Source organism: Gekko japonicus, unplaced genomic scaffold (assembly GCF_001447785.1).
Source record: "Gekko japonicus isolate JY-2015 unplaced genomic scaffold, Gekko_japonicus_V1.1 scaffold131, whole genome shotgun sequence".
Classification (NCBI taxonomy): domain Eukaryota; kingdom Metazoa; phylum Chordata; class Lepidosauria; order Squamata; family Gekkonidae; genus Gekko; species Gekko japonicus.
The window spans coordinates 1,543,313-1,564,354 of record NW_015167061.1 but is presented as its reverse complement, the minus strand read 5'-3'; the positions used below and the strand labels follow the sequence as shown (position 1 = coordinate 1,564,354).

Here is a 21,042-nt window from a genome sequence, read left to right as displayed (position 1 = left end):
GCTGAACAGCTTTTTACTTGTCTCCGTGACAGTTCCATTTAAGAAATTATTTGCATTTCTCAAAGAACGCCTCTGTGTCTTGCTGTGGTGTCATTTCCTTGGCGCAGAGATGAAATTGGATGTGAAGAGGAAGCTCTTGGAAATGAGCCCTGTTGAGGCGCCTCCGTGGGTTACGAGACGAAAGGTGCAATTTACCTTTCAAAGGGATGATGGGGTGGCCGGGGAGGGTCTGGGGCCAGGAAGCCTCAGATGGAGAAGTGCAGGCGGATGCTCCTACGGAGAGCTTTTTAACCAGCTTTCCCCTCTGCTGTTGCAGTTTTTGGTCTTCTTAGCATTACAGAGGAGCACGAAGGCTCCATTCCATTCTAGGAAACTCTTAGGAGAAGGGGGACGCATAGATAAGAGAGGCTGTGGCACAGTGGTAGAGCACCTGTTTGGCATGCAGAAGGTCCCAGGTTCAATCCCTGGTATCTCCAGTGATGTGAAAAGCCTCTGTTTTGAGACCCTGGAGACAGAGGGCGAGGGTCAACTGTAGGGTTGCCAGCCTCCAGGTGGGGCATGGAGATCTCCTTCCATTACAGCTGGTCTCCAGGCCACAGAGGAAATGGCAGCTTTGGAGGTGGACTCTAGAAGGAGGAGGAGGAGGAGGAGGAGGAGGAGATTGGATTCCGCAGGGCCTGCAAGACGGAGCTCTTCCACCAGGCCTTCAATTAGGAGCCGCCCAACACTACCATCAACGTCCACTATTAACATTGGTGGCGCTGGGCTGGCCATAGTTGAAAGTGAGCCATATTAGCTTGATATGCTGGGAGACCGCTGAGCTGGGTACTTGGATGCCACACTGTATGGTACGCCATCTTGAATTAATGACACTGTGAGCACTTTAATTGATCGCGGGGGATCGCAGTTCCCCCGGGTGAGGTATGTGGGGCGGGGCACATGGCAAAGCCCCGGCCCCTGCTTCCGGCCGCCCCGCTTCCGGCCCTCATTCAGCCAGGAGGAGGCAGGAGAAGAGGGAGGGTAAGTTGCTTCCTCCCTGCCTCTCCCCACCCCTGCCTGCCTGGGGCCAGGGAGGGCCTTTGCGGGGCTTCCTTGCACTCCCGCCAGCCTTGCAGGTCCACCGCCGGGCCCCTCATGGGGCTCGGCAGTGGAGCTGCCATTGGGGGTGGGGTGTGTGGCCTTATGACACATTTCCGGTGATGTCAGGGGGTGTGGTCTTATGACACACTTCCGGTGATGTCAGGGGGTGTGGCATATGCTAATGAGTTCCCCTAGCTCTTTTTCTACGAAACGACCCCTGCAAATAAACAAATAAATGTATACCCCGCCCTTTCCTCGGAGTCTCAGAGTGGCTTACAATCTCCTTTCCGTCCCCCTCCCCACAACAGACACTCTGAAAGGTGGGCGGGGCTGAGAGAGCTCTGACAGAAACGGCTCTTTTTCAAGAACAGCTCTTATCAGAACTACAGCTTGCCCAAGGTCATCCAGCCAGGTGCAAGTGGAGGAGTGGGGAATCAAACCCGGTTCTCCCAGATTAGAATCGGCACACTTAGCCATGACACCAAACTGGCTCTATTGCATTATGCCCTCCCCAGGCTCCACCTCCAAATCTCTAGGAATTTCCCCACTTGGAGCTGACAACACTAATAGAATGGGAAAGAAAGGTGGGACGGGTAGGTCTGAAGTTGCCAGGAGAGATGGGCAGTGGGTGGTGAGCATGCCCAAGCACCTGCTGAGCCGGTGGCATTGGCTTCCTGCAGAGCCCCTCCTTGGCTTCTCACATGCGGAGAGTGCTGGAGACCCCCCACGCATGCTGGAGAAAAGCTTGCACCCCTGCTGCGCCCTTCCTCTGCCATGTGCTCTCGGCGTGCCACTGCAAGCGCCGTAGCAGGCCGGGAGAAGCCAGGGAGCTGCGATTTCGGTCTCTGTCATCCATAATACATTTTCCTCCAGGTGCTTTTCCACAGCTGTCAAAAGTCACCCTGGCAACTTGGGCGCTCGGCATTCCACGTCGTCGTGCTTCAACAAGGGGCTTTAAATTTTTAAAACTCTGCTACCTCTTTTCTCTATTCCTTCCCACCCCCACCCCCCACGCACTCAGGTTTGTGTCGCCGATGCCGTCTCTTGTTTTTGAAATGTGTCTTCATTAACATTTCTGGAGACGGATTTAGATGTTTCTGGACCATATTTCTGCGTCTGCGTTGAAAGAGAGAATTTTAACTTCCTAAGCTGCTTTTCCACCATAAAGGCCCTCAAAGGAGCTTATAATAGAATAGCTAAAAATGTGAAGCAGAATATTCTTAAACCAGTAAAAAATGAATGCACCCGTCTTAAAAATGGCTACCTCGTCGAGAATAAAATCCAGGTCTCAGAACGTCTGGTAGCAGCAATCCTAAGTGAGTCTACGCAGAATCCTGATCAGGCCTACTCAATGGTACTTACTCCCAGGGAAGTGCTCTTAGGACCGCACAGCTAGTTGCCTGATTTTTGCCACTGAAACGGTCCAGGAGACTCTCCCATAGGCAACTCTAGGAGCCAGCCTAATTTGGGTTTAGAGAAATTAACAAATTTAGCAATGTTAATACTTGTTAATACAATGTTAATACAATGTTTGTATGGTCAAAGCAATGGTATTCCCAGTAATCATGTATGGCTGCGAGAGTTTGGACCATAAGGAAGGCTGAGCACTGACGAATAGATTCTTTTGAAGTATGGTGCTGGAGAAGACTCTTGAGAGTCCCTTGGACTGCAAGGAGATCATATTAGTCAATCCTAAAAGAAATCAACCCTGGCTTTTCCCTGCAAGGCCCAGGACTGGCTCGCCCGCTAGGCGAAGTAGGTGCCCCCCCGCCAAAAGCCCCAAACTGCGCCCCCCCCCGCCGCCCTAACCGGGCGATCGCCTCCGCCATGGCGGCTGGCGAGTGAGCAGAGGCAGGAAGCGCTGGGGGGTTGCACCCTCCGGACCGCGGCAGCTGTGTTTGGTTAACGGGAGAGATCCTGTTAAGAAACAGAAAATAGCACCCAAATCAAGAATCACTGGTATGTTTTGCACTGAGGAGAAGTAAACAGAAAAGCTGATTCTGAGGTCAGGAGGGCAAGGATGAGAAATTTGAAAGGGGGGAGGAGCTACAGCTCAGTGGCAGAGCCTCTGCTTGGCATGCAGAAGGTCCCTGATTCAATTCCAGGCATCTCCAGTTAAAAGGGCCAGGCAGCTGGTGATGGGAAAGACCGCAGCCTGAGACCCTGGGGAGCTGTAAAGAGGGGCTGTGGCTCAGGGGCAGAGCCTCTGCTTGGCATGCAGAAGGACCCAGGTTCAATTCCAGGCATCTCCAGTTAAAAGGGCCAGGCAGGAGGTGATGGGAACGACTTCAGCCTGAGACCCTGGAGAGCTGTAAAGAGGGGCTGTGGCTCTGTGACAGAGCATCTGCTTGGCATGCAAAAGGTCCCAGGTTCAATCCCCGGCATCTCCAGTGAAAAGGGCCAGGCAGTAGGTAATGGGAAAGACCTCTGCCTGAGACCCTGGAGAGTCGCTGCCAGTCCTGACCTTGATGGACCAGTGATCTGATGCAGTATATCTGTGTGCATTAAGTGCTGTCACTTCTGACTCATGGCAACTCTATGATTTAATGAGCTCCAAGATGACCTGTCGTTGACAGCCTGGCTCAGGTCTTGCAGACTGAGTTCTTTGTGGCTTCCTGGATGGAGTCCATCCATCTCATGTTGGGTTCAGGTGGGTAGCCATGTTGGTCTGAAGGAACAGAATAGAATCCGAGCCCAGTGGGGGCACCTTTAGGACCAACAAAAGTTTCATTCAAGGTATAAGCTTTCACGTGCATGCACACTTCCTCAGATGCATTGAAATGGAAGTTCCCAGTCCATACATATAGGTAGAGGGTGAGCAGCAAATTAGCATACAGCATAATGAAGGTGTTTAACAGATGCAAGGACCAAACAGGAATAACAAGCTTAGTTTATATGGTTGCCATTCATTATTTTGAAAAAAGTCCCGGGGGGGGGGGGCTACTGAAGCAAATAAATATTTAAAAATTGGAGACTGATGTGTAAACGCACCCTTCTTAATTGTGGAACGCTGAGAGTAATTAGCTGAGGCTTCATGTTGCGTCTTCCTCTTTTCCTAGCATTAGTGTCTTTTCCAGTGACTCGTGTCTTCTCCTAATGCAACCAAAGTATAATAGCTTCACTTTGTATGTACACATACCTGAAAGGATCCCTACGTCAAAATCCTCCTTCTGGCCCTGGGCTCCCCACCCCCTTAATCCGGTTCTCTTGCATGAGCCATTCCTCCCCAGACACCTCAGAGGGGTGTCGTTTTGCACGGCTTCTTTCACTCCTCTCCAAATGCCTGACAGAGACAGATCTTTGGCAGTCATCTCCCCGTGTGGCCGTGTCTAATTCTTAAATATTGCCCGTTATTTTGTTAAATGTATCTTAATAGGCGAGGCATAAAAGTGCTTGCTGGGAGAGAGATGGGGCCGTCCAAAGTAATGAAGCGTCAAGTTAATGGAGGCGTCGGCGTCTGTCCAGCACCGTGGCGCAAGGAGAAGAACGTGGATTGTTGGGGAGGGTCAAAGCTGGTTGTTATTTTTTTAAAGCCATCTGTCTTTTCCTTCACTTTCTGAGGCATCTCATGGAGTCCTTTGCAGACATTTGCATTGGGCTGATAGGATGGAGAGCAGTGTTCCCTCTAAGCTGAGTTAGTGTGAGCGAGCTCATAGTTTTTTAGCCTCCGGCTCACACATTTTCGTCTTAGCTCAGGAAGGATCCAGAGCAAACTGATTTATGCAGCAACCAAATCTCTCGCTCACAACTTTAGTGCCAGCAGCTCACAAAGTAGAATTTTTTCTCACAAGAGTCCACAGCTTAGAGGGAGCACTGATGGAGAGGTGTTTTTTTTTGGGGGGGGAGTGCCCAGAGCCTGTCTGGAGGGCTGGATGGTGCATTGGCATTGAGCCAGGACTCTAGTCAAGTCGGGCAGGGTGGCCAGGAGTTGGCGTTGGGCCAGTCGTTCTTCCTCCGTCAAAATGTACCTGATAGCTTCCATCTTACTCCTGCATGGCCACCAACAGAGATCGCTTTAGAGAAACTTGTGGGAGACAGTAGGTCCGACCAAGTCTGTTAGCCAGGATGGCCAAATGGAACCTCCAGAGTCAGAGGCCGTCTACCTCTGAATACCACTTTCTGCAGGGTGGCAGTGGGAGGAGGCCTCGGCCTCTGTGCCCGGTTTGTGGGCTTTCTAGAGCATCTGGTTAGACACTGTCTGCAGGCTGGGTGGGATGTTGGGTTAGATGGAACCGTTCACCTGCTCTGGCAGGTCTGCGCTCCCATCCTCAGGCCCTTTGGGTGGACAATGGGATTGCCCTCCGGAACACGCCAGCCCAGCCGAGCCTCAATGTCCGTGGAGGAGAGATGAACATTCTGAGCCACGTTTTGGAGGGAAAGAACAAAACCTGTGGTTGCTCCCTACTTTCCATAGCAATAAACCTGGATTTGCTTTGAGTTCCTTAGTGGTGTGAGAGAGACAGCACTCTGCACATTCTCAGCGGTTAATTTTTTTTATCCCATCTGTCTCAGAGCTGGACCCCGACACTGAGAACAGCTTTGTGGATCATGCCCGGATGCTATTAAGCTCTGAAAGTGGCCGCACTGTAACGTCTTTCTCCTTTTCCGGAAGACTGGTCAAAATATTATTCTTTCCCCATGTAATCCAGTAAGCCGACTTTGCTCCGTTTAGATGTTATAATATCCTCTGAAATGGAATCTTCGGCGCCGTTAATGAGAAATGTGCCGGAGGCCGAGCTTTCAGTTCCACCTGGAGCAGGTTAAATTTGTAGAAGCAAAAAAAAGAGGCTGGGGAGGGGGAATTAGACAAAATTGTTCCTCCTGTTGTTCCTCTGAAGTTCCCCTTAAGTGGAATTTCCAGGTTCTTTCCACTTTCCACATGAACAGCCAAGGAAGCATCGTAGGACTGACCCACCCACCCCACCTGGCTCATGTAAACCTCTTTCCTTCCACTGCCCGTCTGCAGGGATTGTGTTTCTCAACCCAATGATCTGTTGGCTGGTGGGGGCTATATTTACCCCCCAGGGAGGAGCTTGCCTGTCAACAGTTTAGGTGGACCTGCCTTAGGCCAGATTAGGTCCCTGGGTTCATCTCGCTCCACGTGGTGGCCTTCGACTGGCCAGTTTGGGGTAGTGGTTAAGTGCGCGGACTCTAATCCAGGAGAACCAGGTTTGATTCCCCACTCTTCCATTTGCAGCAGCTGGATGACCTTGGGCAAGCCATAGTTCTGTCAGAGCTGCTCTTGAAAGACCAGTTCTCTCAGAGCTCTCTCAGCCCCGCCTACCTCACAGGGTGTTTGTTGTGGGGAGGGGAAGGGAAAGGAGTCTGTAAGCTGCTCTGAGACTCCGAGTGAAGGGCGAGGTATAAATCCAATCTCCTCCTCCTCCTCCTGCTGCTCCTGCTCCTCCTCCTCCTCCTCTTCTCCTCCTCGTCCTCCTCCTCCTCGTCCTCCTCTTCCTCTCTCTTGGGTCATAGGCATGAAAATGCTGTCCCGGCTGGGAGATGACAGGGATATTTATTTATTTATTTATTTAATTTTTTTTAATCCCGCCCTCCCGCCGAGGCGGCTCGGATAGAGCCCGAGAGAGACCCTCTCTGTGTGCAGAGCTCTCCACTGCGCCAAATCTTGGTTCCTTTGGCCCAGTCTTGCCTCCAAACCCTGAGACTGAAAGAGGCCTTGCCCAAGACCTGTCCCCTGAGCCCTTCAACTGGAGATGCCGGGGACTGAACCAGGGACCATCTGCATGCCAAGCAGAGGCTCTGCCACTGAGCCCGTGGTCCTCCCAAAAGTACGTCTGTCCCTGGCATGCGACAAAACGATCCCCCCCCCAGTGCTCCCTCTAAGCTGTGGAATCTTGTGAGCAATAATTCCACTTTGTGAGCTACCGGCATTAAAGTGGTGAGCGAGCGATTGGGCTGCTGCATAAATGAGTTTGCTTGGAGCCCTCCTTCCTGAGCTAAGATATGAAATGTGTGAGCTGGAGGCTAAAAAACTGTGTGGTAGCTCACACTAGCTCAGCTTAGAGGGTACACTGGTCCCCCCCCCACCTCAAACCCAGCTGCCATTAATAATTTTATTCAGAAAACAAGATGAAGAATAAAATGAAATGAAAAGGGGTGTTAATTGGCATTGCCAGCCTCCAGTAGGGCCTGGAGATCTCCCAGAATACAGAGGTGGGCTCCTCCAGACCCCACTTTGGAGGGTGGACGCTCTGGGATGATATCCTGCGGAGGTCCCTCCCTCATCAGGTTCCACTCCCACATCTCCAGGAATTTTCCAGCCCAGGGTTGGCAACCCTAGGTTAAGTCCCGGCTCTCTTCTAGTTCTCAAAGGCCTCCTTCTCCTTCTGGCTGCTGTAGAACTGGCTTGTGCAGTTTTTCTGAATGCTGAAAATGGAGCCTCCATGCTGCAAGGCAGGGTATCTTTGATTTCTGGATGCTGAAAAAATGGGGGAGGTGCCGTCTTTGCCATTGCCTCCTTCTGATATACCTTAAGCAGTGGGGTGTGTGTGTGTGTGTCTAGTTGCATGATGCAGCAGATGTAGAGGCTGAAATTGCATACATGGTGGTGGCCCTCTTTGCCCTAGCTGCAGAGAAAATTTGGAAGAAAATAGTAGCAATGCCATCGCTTGATTATCAACGGAAGTCTGGATGGAAGAGCTGGAATTAGTATAATGTTTTAATGTGTCCTAACTTAGTTTTTCATTCTTCTGGTTTTAGACGTTTATACGGATGTTCTTGTTATAGTGTTCTGTCATTGCAATGGCCTGTGGCTAAAGGCAATAAACTGAAACCTGAACCTGGTTGCAGGATGGACCTGGGGTCTAATTCGGCGAGGCAATTCCTGTGTTCTCACGGATGATCCTTGTTCCCTACAGGTTACCTGACTGTCAACATCGAGCCGCTTCCTCCGGTGGTGGTCGGGGATGCCGTGACTTTGAAATGTAATTTCAAGACAGATGGCAGGATGCGGGAGATCGTCTGGTACCGGGTAAGTGTGCGGCCCCCAAACTCTTCCTTTGCAGCCGAGTTCCTGCTGCACTGTTCGGTGTGTGTTGGGAGAACAGAGCCGAGGGGCCGCAGGACTCCCCCCTCCCCACCCACAAAGACTGAACATTCCCTTCCCTGCTTCTTTGGTGTTCAGTAATTCTCAGAAGTGTGCTGGGCAGAAACACAGTGTGCCAGAATGGAGCCAACAAGCAGGGTGGAGGGTGCCCGCCGCGTCTCTGCCACCACCTTCCTATCGGCTGGGGACAATTCTCTTGCTTCTCTGCACAGCGGACTTCTCCAAACCCTTTTGTCCTGCAGCAAGACATAAGAACATAAGAACATAAGAGAAGCCAATGCTGGATCAGGCCAGTGGCCCATCCAGTCCAACACTTTTGTGTCCCACAGTGGCCAAAAACACCAGGGGCCCTCAGGAGGTCCAGCAGTGGGGCCGGGACACCAGAAGCCCTCCCACTGTTTCCCCCCTCAGCACCAAGAAGACAAAGCATCCCTTGCCCTCGAGTCCCTATCTATACCTTGTGGCTAATAGCCACCGATGGGCCTCTGCTCCATATGCTTATGTAATGAAGCTCTGGGACCGTTCCCTACCCTCCAGTGAGGCACTCTCAGGACAGTGACTCGTGCAGACGTCTGATGGGTGGACTCCACTGATGGGAGGAGGGTAACTCTTTATGCTACAAGGAAGTCTTTTTGATTGTGTGAGGGGGATGCATCTTTCCATCATTCCTCTGGTTTACTGGATGGGTCAACGTTCAAGCACCCCTGTGCACAATGGAGTGGCTGAATTATCTGACAACCTTCCCCCTCGCCCCCATGTGCTCAAACCCTAGATTGTGTTAGTAAACTGTGTCAAACGCCATTTAGTTCCAGGTCACCTGGACAGCAGCGGTGGGCCAGAGGTCTATTTATCTCAAAACCCATTAAGTCTTTTCAGGGGATGATGGGAGTTTAACCCTGCCGGGGAATGGGATGGCCGTCTCTGTCTCTGTCTCTGTCTGTCTCTCTCTCTCTCTCTCTCTCTCTCTCTCTCTCTCTCTCTCTCTCTCTCTCGCTCCCTGCCTGCCTCCCTGTTTGCTCTTCTCAGCCAATCTGCTCTGGGAAGATGGAGAATATTATTACTGCCTGAGCATCTGATCTCTTTGGTTGCTGTGCCTCGAGCAGCCGGCAAAGAAATAATCTGTTCTGAGTGTATTCCGGGCTTGGGATTTGTCTGCTGGATGTATTCAAAGCTGGAAATGGGTCTCAAAAATCAATGCTTTGGTGACCGTTCATCCTGTAAAGGTGAACTATGTCCAAATATCTCCCCTTGTTCACGCTTCGTGGTTTCCCTGTTTCGCTGCTGCTTTGGGAGCAGTTTGAAAGCCAAGCCCTCCCTGAGCCTCGGCCTTCTTGGGCGCAGTCTTCGTGAATCAGGGATCTTGTCGAGAATGTAGGGTGAGGCTGTCATTGGGCTGTGTGGCCAGTCGGGCTTGGCTCCATGATGCAAAAAGAGAGGGGGGGGCTCCCTGGACCAGCAGCCTCCTCACTATCATTAGGAGAACACATCACTCCCCAAATCGCCAAAAGGGAATCCGACTTTCTGGTGGTGGAGAGCGCCATCAAGTTGCAGCTGAGTTCTGCCGACCCCTCATGGCAGGGGTGTCGAACTCATTTGTTACGAGGGCCGGTTCTGACATCAACGAGACCTTGTTGGGCCAGGCCACGTGTGCCGTAAAATGTAATGCCAAGTGGCGGAGATATAAACTTTATAAAGGACACAAACACAAAGGATGCTTATTTTACTTAAAATAAAAACATGCTTAAAACATGAGCACTCTTGCAATATTTTGTTTATTGAACAGTGTCTGATAACTGACACCTTCTGAATCATTGCATCAAAATATCTGTGCTGTTGCAGTCTTGAGTCTGTTTTTCGGGTGTGTATCTGTAAGCTGCAAACGTGCGATGACGCAGCAGCAGCAGAACTGGAAGAAGAAGAAGCAGGAGACGGCCAGTTCCACTGTGGGCCTGATAGGAGCCCTCTGGGGGCCTGATACAGCCCCTGGGCCGCATGTTTGACACCCCTGCCTCATGGGTTTGTGACAGGGGTCTACAGCATATAATAATTGGCTAAGCTTCCCCTATATGCTGTAGACCGTCACATTAGAGCTTGCTATAGGAGCTCCCCAGTCACCAGATTCTAAGCGCGGTAGCATACATCAAAAATTGTATGGCTTGCAGCACTTCATTCTAATGAAGTAATAAGTACAGAATGACAAACCTGATGAAGGACACGCAAACGGACAGTGTACTAGAACTCCGTCGTTTGTCTGTAACTAGTATTGTATTACTTTGTATGTACTGCTAAGCTTTATATCACATATTGCTGGTCTGCCATAGCCTGCCTCTGCATAGCAACCCTGGACTTCCGTGGTGGTCTCCCATCCGAGTACTGAGCAGGGTTGACCTTGCTTAGCTTCTGAGGTCTGTCAACATGAGGCTAGTTTGGACCATCCAGGTCAGAAAGCAGCTTCCTATACCTGTGGAAACCCTTGAATCCAAGGATGAGGAGTTAGTGAATATTTGGAAGGGACTGGAAACAGAAGATAGGGTTCCAAACGCTGCCTAAGCAAATGCTAGGAGATTTTTTTTTGGGGGGGGGTGATGACAGAGTTTGGGGTGTGTGTGATGTCATTGTTGGATGACACTCTAGGCTGGCTCCCCTAGCCTCTGTGGTCTTTCCTAAGCTATTCTTCTCCCACTCTTCTCAGTTCCTCAAGGGGTGTATTAGGGCAAGGCAGGTAAATGGGAGACCCAACGGTAGAAAGGACGGGCTGGGTGCCTCTGAGCATTTCCTCATGCCATTTATAGGAAGTGCAAAAAACCTGCAAATTTTTTAATCCACATTGTTGAATGCTTCCTTTACAATTTTGAAAATTCAATTCAGTGTGGAGTGACCTCATTTATTTATTTATGTGCTTATGCAGGGGTCGTTTCGTAGAAATAGAGGTGCAGGAGCTCATTAGCATAACTTATTAGCATAACTCATTTGCATATGCCACACCCGCCCCCCCCTGACATCACCGGAAGTGTATCAGAAGGCAACACCGACCGCTTAGGCTCCACGGGACTGTTTTGGATTGCTAGCTATTGGGGGGAGGAACGTGCAGATCTGTCCTGGGAGAGGAGGGAGAGCTTGTGCCTGAATAAAACTTGGTCTTAAAGGTGCCACTGGACTGTTTTGGATTGCTAGCTATGGGGGGGGGGAACGTGCAAATCTGCCCTCACCCTGTCAGAGGCGGGAGAGCTTGTACCTGGAGGCAGGCCGGGGGGGGGGCTCTGCACCTTACCTGGCTGCTAATTGCTCCTCGAGGCCCAACTGAGGGCTGCTGGGAGCAGGGGGTGGGGCTTGTTGCATGTGCCCGCCCCCTGGGCTCCTTACTGCCGGAGCTCCGCTCCTGTGCGCTCCTGCAGGAAATGACCCCTGTAGCTTATGGCATTTCTACTTCAAGAAGGTCCCCCCAAATAGGTTTGTTATTTTAGTTTGTTATTTTTTTCCCCTCCCCTCCCCTTCCCCTCCCCTTTTTTCTCCTCTTTTTTTTCTTCTTTCTCTCTTTTCCTTTTTGTAGTCACGTAGGTGTAATAAAAAATCAATAAAGCTACCCTTCGGGGGATTAAAAAAAAAAAAAAAAAGGTCCCCCCAAATAGACTTTCTGGCCAGAATGACCTCCTTTCAGAAGGTCTAGTTGGCCTTGAGAACATCCGGTGGCACCTCCTCCTGCAAGATTCAGAGAGGAAGGAGCGGAATATTCCGCTCCAGTGATCCCTTTGAATGTTCTGTAGCATCCTGGCTGGTTGCCGCTGCTGCGCTGCATGGTCAGGATCCTCCTGCAGATCCAGTGCATTGTCAAGCGGCTGGCTGTGCTTTTCAGTGTCCATCGTTGGGTGCTGATCCTTGTTTATTGAAGTGCATTGCTTTATTCCTCGTTTACGCGACTCTTTAAGCTGTTACGTGTTTTAGAAGAAGTTGGGCAGTTCTTTAAAAGTTGAAAAGCCATGAAATAGCCGTTGCCTTTGCAAACTGAAAATGAAAAGCGCCAGATCACAGCCATCGGGGAAAGAGGGCACAACCTAAAAAGCAGATTATTGAATACTCATCTGATTAGGAGGTGCTGAATCCATGGGCATATGGGTCAAAGTTAGCCTGGCTTCTACCCAAAAGTGACCAAGATGGCTCCGGGTGGTTCTGCCTGGAGAGGGAATTCCACAACCGGCAGTGCCAGAGGAGGAGGAGGAGGGGGATTAGATTTATACCCCGCCCTTCACTTGGAGTCTCAGAGTGGCTGACAAACTCCCTTCCCTTCCCCTCCCCACAACAGACACCCTGTGAGGTAGGCGGGGCTGAGAGAGCTCTGAGAGAAACTGCACTTTTTCAAGGACAGCTCTTGTCAGAACTCTGGCTTGCCCAGTAGTCTGCACACTTAACCACTACACCAAAAGGCCTCTCTAGCTGACACAGCTTTCAGTGGAAGGGCGGGTTTGTTCGGGAGTAGGAGGGAGTTGTCTTCCCCAGCTGATTTTCAGCCCCTTCTTCTTTGTCAGTCCCCAAGATCCCAGCCTGGATCTGCAGATGTCTCATGAATGAAGCGAGACCCCTCCAGCGCTCTGATCCGCAGCCTCCTTTGGAATGGAGACCTCGCCCCCTCCCCCAGCCCTGCCCCCCCAGCCCTGCCTTCCATTCCCAGCAGATTTCAGTGTCAGACACCCCAGGGGATTAAAGGGAAACAATAATGCCATGCGGGGGAGAGAAATCCCTTGTCAAGCTCTCTTAATACGGAGCGACATTTAAGATTCCCCCAATCAACACAGCACAATCCGGCCACAGCCTGAGCTGACCCGTCCGGAGAGGGAACCCCCCCCCCCCCCGTGATGGGGAGTGAAGGGCCTCCGTGGGTGGGGGGTGGGGAAGCTGCCAGTCGGGCCCCCCACTGGGTCAGGGGCTGCAGTGGGTGGCTGTGTCAGGGGCTGCCAGCCGCCTGCCCGCCCCTCCCCTTGACCAGCTCAGAAGCCAGGGAAGGGAGCCGGTGTTCCACCTGTGCAAAGTTCAGTATGGTGGCGTCGGCCTACGGGGGGTCCAGCGGCAAGTCCAGTTGGCATCATCTGCCCCCCCGAGATGCGCTGAGGAGGAATATGAAATGGGTTTACTGAGGCGATCGTTGGAGCGGCTTTAGATAGATTCGGATGGGCAGCCATGTTGTTCTGAAGCAACAGAACAGAGTCAGAGTCCCATGGCACCTTGAGAGCCAGTCTGGTGTAGTGGTTGACTGCGTAGACTCTAATCTGGGAGAAGAAGAAGAAGAAGAAGAAGAAGAAGAAGAAGAAGAAGAGATTGGATTTATACCCTACCCTTCACTACCCAAAGGAGTCTCAGAGGGGCTTACAAACTCCTTTCCCTTCCCCTCCCCACAACAGACACCCTGTGAGCAATGTTCCCTCTAAGCTGTGGAGTCTTGTGAGCAAAAATTCTGCTTTGTGAGCGACTGGCATTAAAGTTGTGAGCGAGCGATTTGGCTGCAGCATCAATCGGTTTGCTCTGGAGCCCTCCTTCCTGAGCAAAGACAAAAATCTGTGAGCCGGAGGCTAAAAACCTGTGAGCTGGCTCACACCAACTCAGCTTAGAGGGAACACTGCCTGTGAGGTATGCGGGGCTGAGAGAGCTCTGACAGAAACGGCTCTTTTTCAAGGACAGCTCTGAGAGAACTATGGCTTGCCCAAGGTCACCCAGCCAGGTGCAAGTGGAGGAGTGGGGAATCAAACCCGGTTCTCCCAGATTAGAGTCCGCGCACTTCACCACGACACCAAAATGAGTTTGATTCCCCACTCCTCCACTTGCATCTGCTGGTTTGACTTTGGGTCAGTCACCAGTTCTCTCAGGTGCAGTCCTCGAAAGAGCTCTCTCAGCCCCACCTACCTCCCAGGGCTCTGTTGTAGGAAGGGAAATGAGATTGTAAACCACTGTAAAACACCTTTGGGTAGTGAAGGGTAGGGTATAAATCCAATCTCCTCCTCCTTCATCTTCTTCATCTTCATCTGAGTTCTGCAGTCAAGTAACCTTGTATTAGGAAAACAGTGTAGAGTGAACATGTGGGAATGGATAAGAGGAAGGCCACTAATCCTTAATCCACGAGCATGTGTGAACTGGAGTGCGTGGGGGGGGATTGGGGGACTTGCTGGGGTTGAGATGAGTTTTTAATAAGAGCTGGTCAACTGAGTGGAGTCCCTTGGTCTTCCGAATGTGGCAAACTGTGAAACCATTTCCTGGCTTGGTAAATTGATAGTCTTTTTCTAGCATTGCTCCAGTTTGGTGTCGTGGTTAAGTGCGCGGACTCTAATCTGGGAGAACCGGGTTTGATTCCCCACTCCTCCACTTGCACCTGGCTGGATAACCTTGGGCAAGCCGTAGTTCTGGCACAGCTGTTCTTGAAAACAGAGCAGTCTCTGTCAGAGCTCTCTCAGCCCCACCTGCCTCACAGGATGGCTGGCCCCACTGGTGGACCTCCTGAGGGCACCTGGTATTTCTGGCCACTGTGTGACAGAGTGTTGGACTGGAGGGGCCTTTGGCCTGATCCAACATTGGCGTCTCTTATGTTCTTATGTTGTGGGGAGGGGAAGGGAAAGGAGTTTGTAAGGTGCCCTGAGACACCTTTGGGTAGTGAAGGGCAGGGGATAAATCCAGTCTCTTCTTCTTCCATTGTCATAGATTCTGGGGGGGTCGCCGTGTTGGTCTGAAGCAACAGAACGAAGTTTGAGTCCAGTAGCACCTTTAAGACCAACAACGTTTTTAATTCTGTGTATAGGCTTATTGAACACTGTTAGTCTTACAGGTACCACTGGACTCAAACTTCGTTCAGTTGCTTACACTGTGTGAGGCTGAGAGAGGGTGATAGGTCAGCTCGGGAGCATTGTGGCCGGGATGGAGCTTGAACCCCCCTTGTCTCCCCCGTCCCGGCATCGGTGCTGCACCCTCCTCTGCTTGGAGGCCTCCCAGCGGCATTGGGGTGCAGGTTGGAGGAGGAGAGTGAACTCCGTCTGACCCAGCAGGCGGTTCTGCCTTTTTTGGATTCCAGGGTCACTGGCCAGTTTGACTCAGGGAAGGGTTCCCATGTTTCTGGCATCCTTTAATACCGGCGTTTCCCTTTCAGTGCTAATCTGTTATGTATTGGGACCGGAACATACCAGAGACTGGTTGAGCTTGGAGCTCTAGAACAGTAGCTCACCAGGACTCTGGAGGTATCCAATGAGGAATGAATGGTTGTGACAGTGGCCTATCATTGGCAGCTGTTTCGGGAAGTGGGTGGAGTTGCATGCTATTTGACCAGGGCTGTTGCCCTGGCTTTTCACTTTTTGTTCTTGCAGAATCACTAATAAAGGAGAGCTGGTCTTACTAGGCTTGGGGTCGGAACATCCATGGCACCCAATATTTAACATAGTCGCTCCCCCCATTGAATTGGATTGGGATACATAACTCAGAACACACACGCACCCCCCCCCGGTCCCATGATTCCCTGGGCAGGAGGCCTCAGAAGAAAACCACCAAGTTAACCAACAGGGACCAAATGCTTCCCAGCAGCCCCTTGTGAGATGATCCACCTCCCAATTTTGCTCTTCTTCTCTCCCCGCGTAGCTGCACCGCCCTCTCCACAGATCCGGCCTTTTGCTTCTCGCAGGGCTTGTGCGCTCTTCCCCGGAGCCTTCATGGAGGTCTGGGCTTTGGGCTGTAATTGTCTTCTACCTGCATTAGCGGTGTGCCCTCCGTGACCTCCCACCATGCTGCGTTTCAGATCCAGCTCTGGAGGTCCTTGCTGGGGCGCCTGCAGTCCCTCCGGTATCTTCCCCCCCCTCCCTTTGGTCGCCCTTTTGAGTTTCTCTCTGTTGTATCCACCTTAATCTTTGCTTTCCCCCCACTAATGAATGCAAACCTCATTCTCCTCTCTGCTCACATCCCCTTCTTCATCCTCAGAGTCTCTTTGATCATCTCAGTCGCCCTCTTTGGAACCTTTTGTGGTCTTCATTATTTTCTTGGTCCCAGGGATCCCGGAGTATTCCCTAGGCAGGCTGCCCCAAACCAAGCCACTCCGGCGTCTTCTGTTCCCTCCTCTTCTTGTTGGCGCGTCCCCAATTTCGAAAAAATTAGTGAATGCTCTTTGTTCGGGCCTGCAAGAGTGACTTGACAGCCAGTGTGGTGTCGGGCTTAAAGGAGATGACTAGGATCTGGAAAATCCAGCATTGAATCCCCCCCCGCCATGAAAGCTTGCTGGGTGACCTTGGGCCAGTCACACGCTCTCAGCCTCACCTACCTCACAGGGTAGTTGTGAGGATAAAATGGCGGAGAGGTTCCCCACTGGGCAGGAAGATGAAATATAAATAAAGTAAATAAATAAAGACTCCCCCCCCAACCGAGAAGTAATGTTTATGCAGATCAGTCCGTTCCTCCCGAAGATCTTGCTTTTGCATGACTATTGGCACTGCTGAGTTTGTCTTAAAATTGTGTATTTTTTTAAAAAATTGCCTTATTTGGAAGCATCAAAGATGCCCGCACGTGTGACCTGAGATCCTTAACTGGAAATGCCCAGGGCTAAATCCAGGACCTTCTGCTTGCAAAGTTGGTGCTTAGCCCCTCCCTTGAGCACACAGGTTGACGGACAGGCAGCCCTTAAAAATCCCACCATCAAATTATATTAGGAAGTGCCATAAAGTTGACAGGTCAGGGGAGCAGCCCCCCCCCCCCAGCTGAGCCTAAGAGGGGCTTGTCTCTTCGTCACACAGTGAAGGTCCTGGAACAGCCTCTGTCACTTGGCCACGGATCCGGCTTGTCTCTTTAGAATCTCTCCGTGATTCACCGATCTTGCCTTTCTCCCCTGTTAGTGGCTCCAGATGGTGTGCTTTGACATTCTTTCGCTGCATGTCAGTTTGATGTCACTTCCCCCTTTCTAATGTAATTAGGGAAGAGCGAACGTTCTCCAGTTCAGTTCTTTTTCTATTCATATTTCTTTGTCAATAGTTTTGGCTCTTTGCTTTCCGCTGTTGGGTTCATAGCTTCGTGCACTGGGGACATGCATGGTATGTTTTTAATACACAATGTGTACGATACTTACACACACACACACACACACACACAACATATATAATATGGGACTGGATGCCCTTAATCTCTTCTACTAGCAGGGGTGCTTTACGCCAATAGAAGGAGCCTTTGCCTGATGCCGAGAGGCTCCCAAATGGTTGCCCCCGGCAGCTGTTATCTAGAGGTGTACTGCTGTTGCACATGGGGGTTCTATTGGGCTGTCCTCGCTAACAGCCAGTGATGGACCTCTCTGCTTCCATGGATCTGCCTAATCTCTTTAGAATGTCTCTGTGATCCACCGATCTTGCGTTTCTCCCCCTTTAGTGGCTCCAGATGGTGTGTTTTGACATTCTTTCGCTGCATGTCAGTTTGATGTCACTTTCCCCTTTCTAATATAATTAGGGAAGAGTGAACGCTCTCCGATTTCATGCATGAGGAGGAGACAATGAAGAGAGAATTTTTTCTTCTGCCTCCTCTTGGGTCACCCTGTGAACATGACTGGCAGTCGGTTCAGGACAGCCCAAATGGTTCCCACTCAGCCGTCCAAACAGCTGGCCCATCACGTCTTAAAAGTCTTTCATTTCACAAGCGGAGTGTGGAGGGTCTGGGCTGTCCTGAACTGCCAGTCATGTTCCTTGGGTGACCCCAAAGAGAGGCAGAAGAAAAATTCTCTCTTCATCGTCTCCTCCTCGTGCATCACTTTTATAACCTTTTGTAATTTTGCAAGAGAAGGCGTTTCGGCGGGTTGCAGCAGCCGCTTCCTTTGCCTCTCTGCAGCCCATCTGCGCCTGCCACAGTCTCCCCCCTTCTGTCTCCTAAAGGTTTGGGAATGTGCTCTGTTCAGGTGTGAGCGAGCCCCTCCAGACCCTCTTCATCCCAGCGGGAATCGTGAACCCATTCTTGGACTGCGCCTTTTCAGGGAACAGCAAGGGATCTGCGCGTGTTAAGCGTTTCCCCAGAAGAAAGGGAAAGGCCCTGCAGATTTTAAAAAGCCTCCTCCCGAAGGTAGAATTTAGAAGCAGGTGAATGGCATGGAGAGAGAAACTCTGGGCGAATGACTGGAGGCACGAGAGCGGGGCAGTCCCCCTCAGTTTTCTCATGGCAACAGATTCCCTTAAGGCGCCTCCAGGGCTCAAGGGTATGGGGACGGCTGATCCCCCGTCCAGTCTTTTGCATAACATTGATCTGTCACGTGTCGTGAGGAGCGTTAAGACCCAGGCCAGCCCAACCTGCATAGCCACACCCCTTCATCTGCATAGCATGACCCGAGGCTCCATCTCTTGGTCGCACCACAGCACGGCAGAATCCAATCTTTCACACTTCTTCATTTGCCAAGCTGGGGTTTTCCTCCAGGCTGGACCCAATTTAAAATTCGGTTTGGAGCCAGCCTGCTTAGCATCTATCGACGTGTCTGCAAAGTTGACTTTTGTGCATACAGAGCTTCCCGCCCCCCTTCCCCTACACTGTCAGCGCGTAGCTGGATTCTAACGGCAGCCATCCACGCTAGCAGGACCAGGCACCTGTGGAAGAGATTCGAAGTCTTGCCCCTGTTGCCGGAGAGAGTGTAGCGTACCAGGCCCCCCTCCCTGAGAAAAGGGGGGTCTGCAGAGCTGTCATTTGGAAGCGTGACGACCCTGATGAGAATTTGGTCTTTGGCATGGCTTCTCTTAGAGTAATTGATCCAACAGGTTTTTTTAGGGAAGGTACCCAGAACAGATCAGGCAAGAGGATTTTTTTAACTACCAATTTTTTTCATACAGGTACTTATAAATAGGGATGTTGCCTTTTTCTGTGGCAAATGCATTTGACAGTCGGAGTTACCTGGTTCGCCGGCTGTGATAAGGGTGAGCTGATCCTCAGATTAGTTTGGTTCGGCAGCAAACGGCCGGAACGCCTCGGGAACAGGTTTTCCGGCTGCCTCGGAGCTGTCTTTGCTAGCAGGTACTACCTTGAGCGTGTGAAAGCAGCCAAGGATGGCAGGCAGACCAATAGTGAACTTCATGCAGAGTTAACCATCAGTGTAATAGGTTCAAACAGGGGAGGGGCCGTGGCTCAGTGGCAGAGCCTCTGCTTGGCATGCAGACGGTCCCAGGTTCAATCCCCGGCATCTTCAGTTAAAAGGACCTGGCAGGAGGTGATGGGAAAGACCTAGTCTTGAGACCTTGGACTGCTGTAAAGAGGGGCTGTGTCTCAGTGGTAGAGCACCTGCTTGGCATGCAGACGGTCCCAGGTTCAATCCCTGGCATCTCCAGTAAGGATCAGGTGATGGGAAAGACCTTCTCCGCCTGTGACCCTGAAGAGCTACTGCCAGCCTGAGCAGACAAGACTGACTTTGATGGACCCGTGGTCCTGTTCAGCATAAGGCAGTTCATATGTCCAGGTGACCAGACAAGACAACCTTTGAAGATACTTAATTCATATTGACAGTGCTAGATACTAACAGTAATCTATCTACACCGAGAGTTGAGAGAAACAGTCTTCCCCTCAGCCTCTAGGAGGAGGTGTGCAGTTCCTTCTTTTTGCAGTGAGGCGGTGTGGTAGTGAGAATGTTGGTCTGGGACCTTTCGGATTTGGGTTCAACTCGTCATTTAACCATGAGGCTCACATCCTAACTTACCTCAGAGCAGGCCCATAGCTATGGTGGGGATTTTGGGGCTCCACCTCCCTTTTTTAAAAGCACAGCCCCACAAGAGTTTCTCCTGTAAATGCTTTCCCAATCATTTAAAAACATTTTTTAAAAAAAGGCGTGAGAGCCAGTTTGGTGTAGTGGTTAAGTGCACGGACTCTAATCTGGGAGAACTGGGTTTGATTCCCCACTCCTCCACATGCAGCTGCTGGTGTGACCTTGGATCAGTCACAAGTGCTTTGAAAGCTGTTCTCTCAAGGGCAGTTCTTGTGAGACCTCTCTCAGCTCCACCTACCTCACAGGATGTCTTTTGTGGGGAGGGGAATGGAAAGGAGTTTGTAAGCCACTCTGAGACTACGAGTGAAGGGGGGGATATAAATCCAATCTTCTTCTTCTCCTCCTCCACCTTTGCAGAGTGGGGCGCGGTAGTTGACTAATTCCCCTTGCACTGAGCAAGGGGGTTGGAGTAGGTGACCTCTAGGATCCCTTCTAACCCTGTGTCAAGAAACTGGTCTCCTTTAAGAGAGCTTTCTCACCTAAGTGTCAGCTTTCTTGACTATAGAAGTCATCACTCCCACCATCGCTGCATAGGCTGGCAGAAGTGATTAACTTGCAGCAGCTGAGAACTGTCGTCTAAAGTGGTTGACAGCTTGCAATTTAGAGAACTCTCCTGGTAACAGCGTTCTATTGGCTAAATGACTTTTGTTTCTGCACTGAGACCTCCAGCCCCACCAGAAAAAAAATCTGCCCCACAAGCCACAAAATCCTGGCTACGGGTCTACCTCAGAGGGTCATTGTAAGATAAAGTGCAGGATGGGAGGAACTTGGAGGTTGACTGAGCTCATGGAGGGAAGGACGGGGCAATAATAAGAAGTCTCCGGGCTGCTCTGTACCCAACTCCTGAGCTCACTGAGGGAAGGACGGGGCAATAATAAGAAGTCTCGGGGCTGCTCTGTACCCAACTCCCTCTCTCCACCTGTAGATTTGAGCTTAGAGGCTTGCTGCATCTCTGAGGAAACACCGCATCCCTTCTTGCTTTCCTACCCACCCCCAGCTTGCGCGCGCATGAGCGCGCAGCCCCCCACACACATTTGCCCCTCTCCTCTTTCCCGTTTCCACTCATTCTCCGCCCTGTTCTGTAATATTGGATTAGCCCACTTTTCCTGAAAAGCTGATTTTCTATTTGCATAATCCTCCCCAGTTTGGAGAGGCGGCATCGTGGTGC

The 21,042-nt window shown here is 51.2% G+C and overlaps 1 protein-coding gene across 1 annotated transcript in view; it reads left to right on the top strand.

The window, feature by feature from the left end:
- Positions 1 to 21,042, top strand: part of IGSF21 (immunoglobin superfamily member 21) — a 193,538-nt gene that overhangs the window by 11,457 nt on the left and 161,039 nt on the right. Inside the window, exons 2-3 of the mRNA XM_015412564.1 lie at positions 5,353 to 5,473; positions 7,959 to 8,071. Coding sequence (XP_015268050.1) covers positions 5,353 to 5,473; positions 7,959 to 8,071 — 234 coding nt within the window. The remainder of the gene's footprint in view (positions 1 to 5,352; positions 5,474 to 7,958; positions 8,072 to 21,042) is intronic.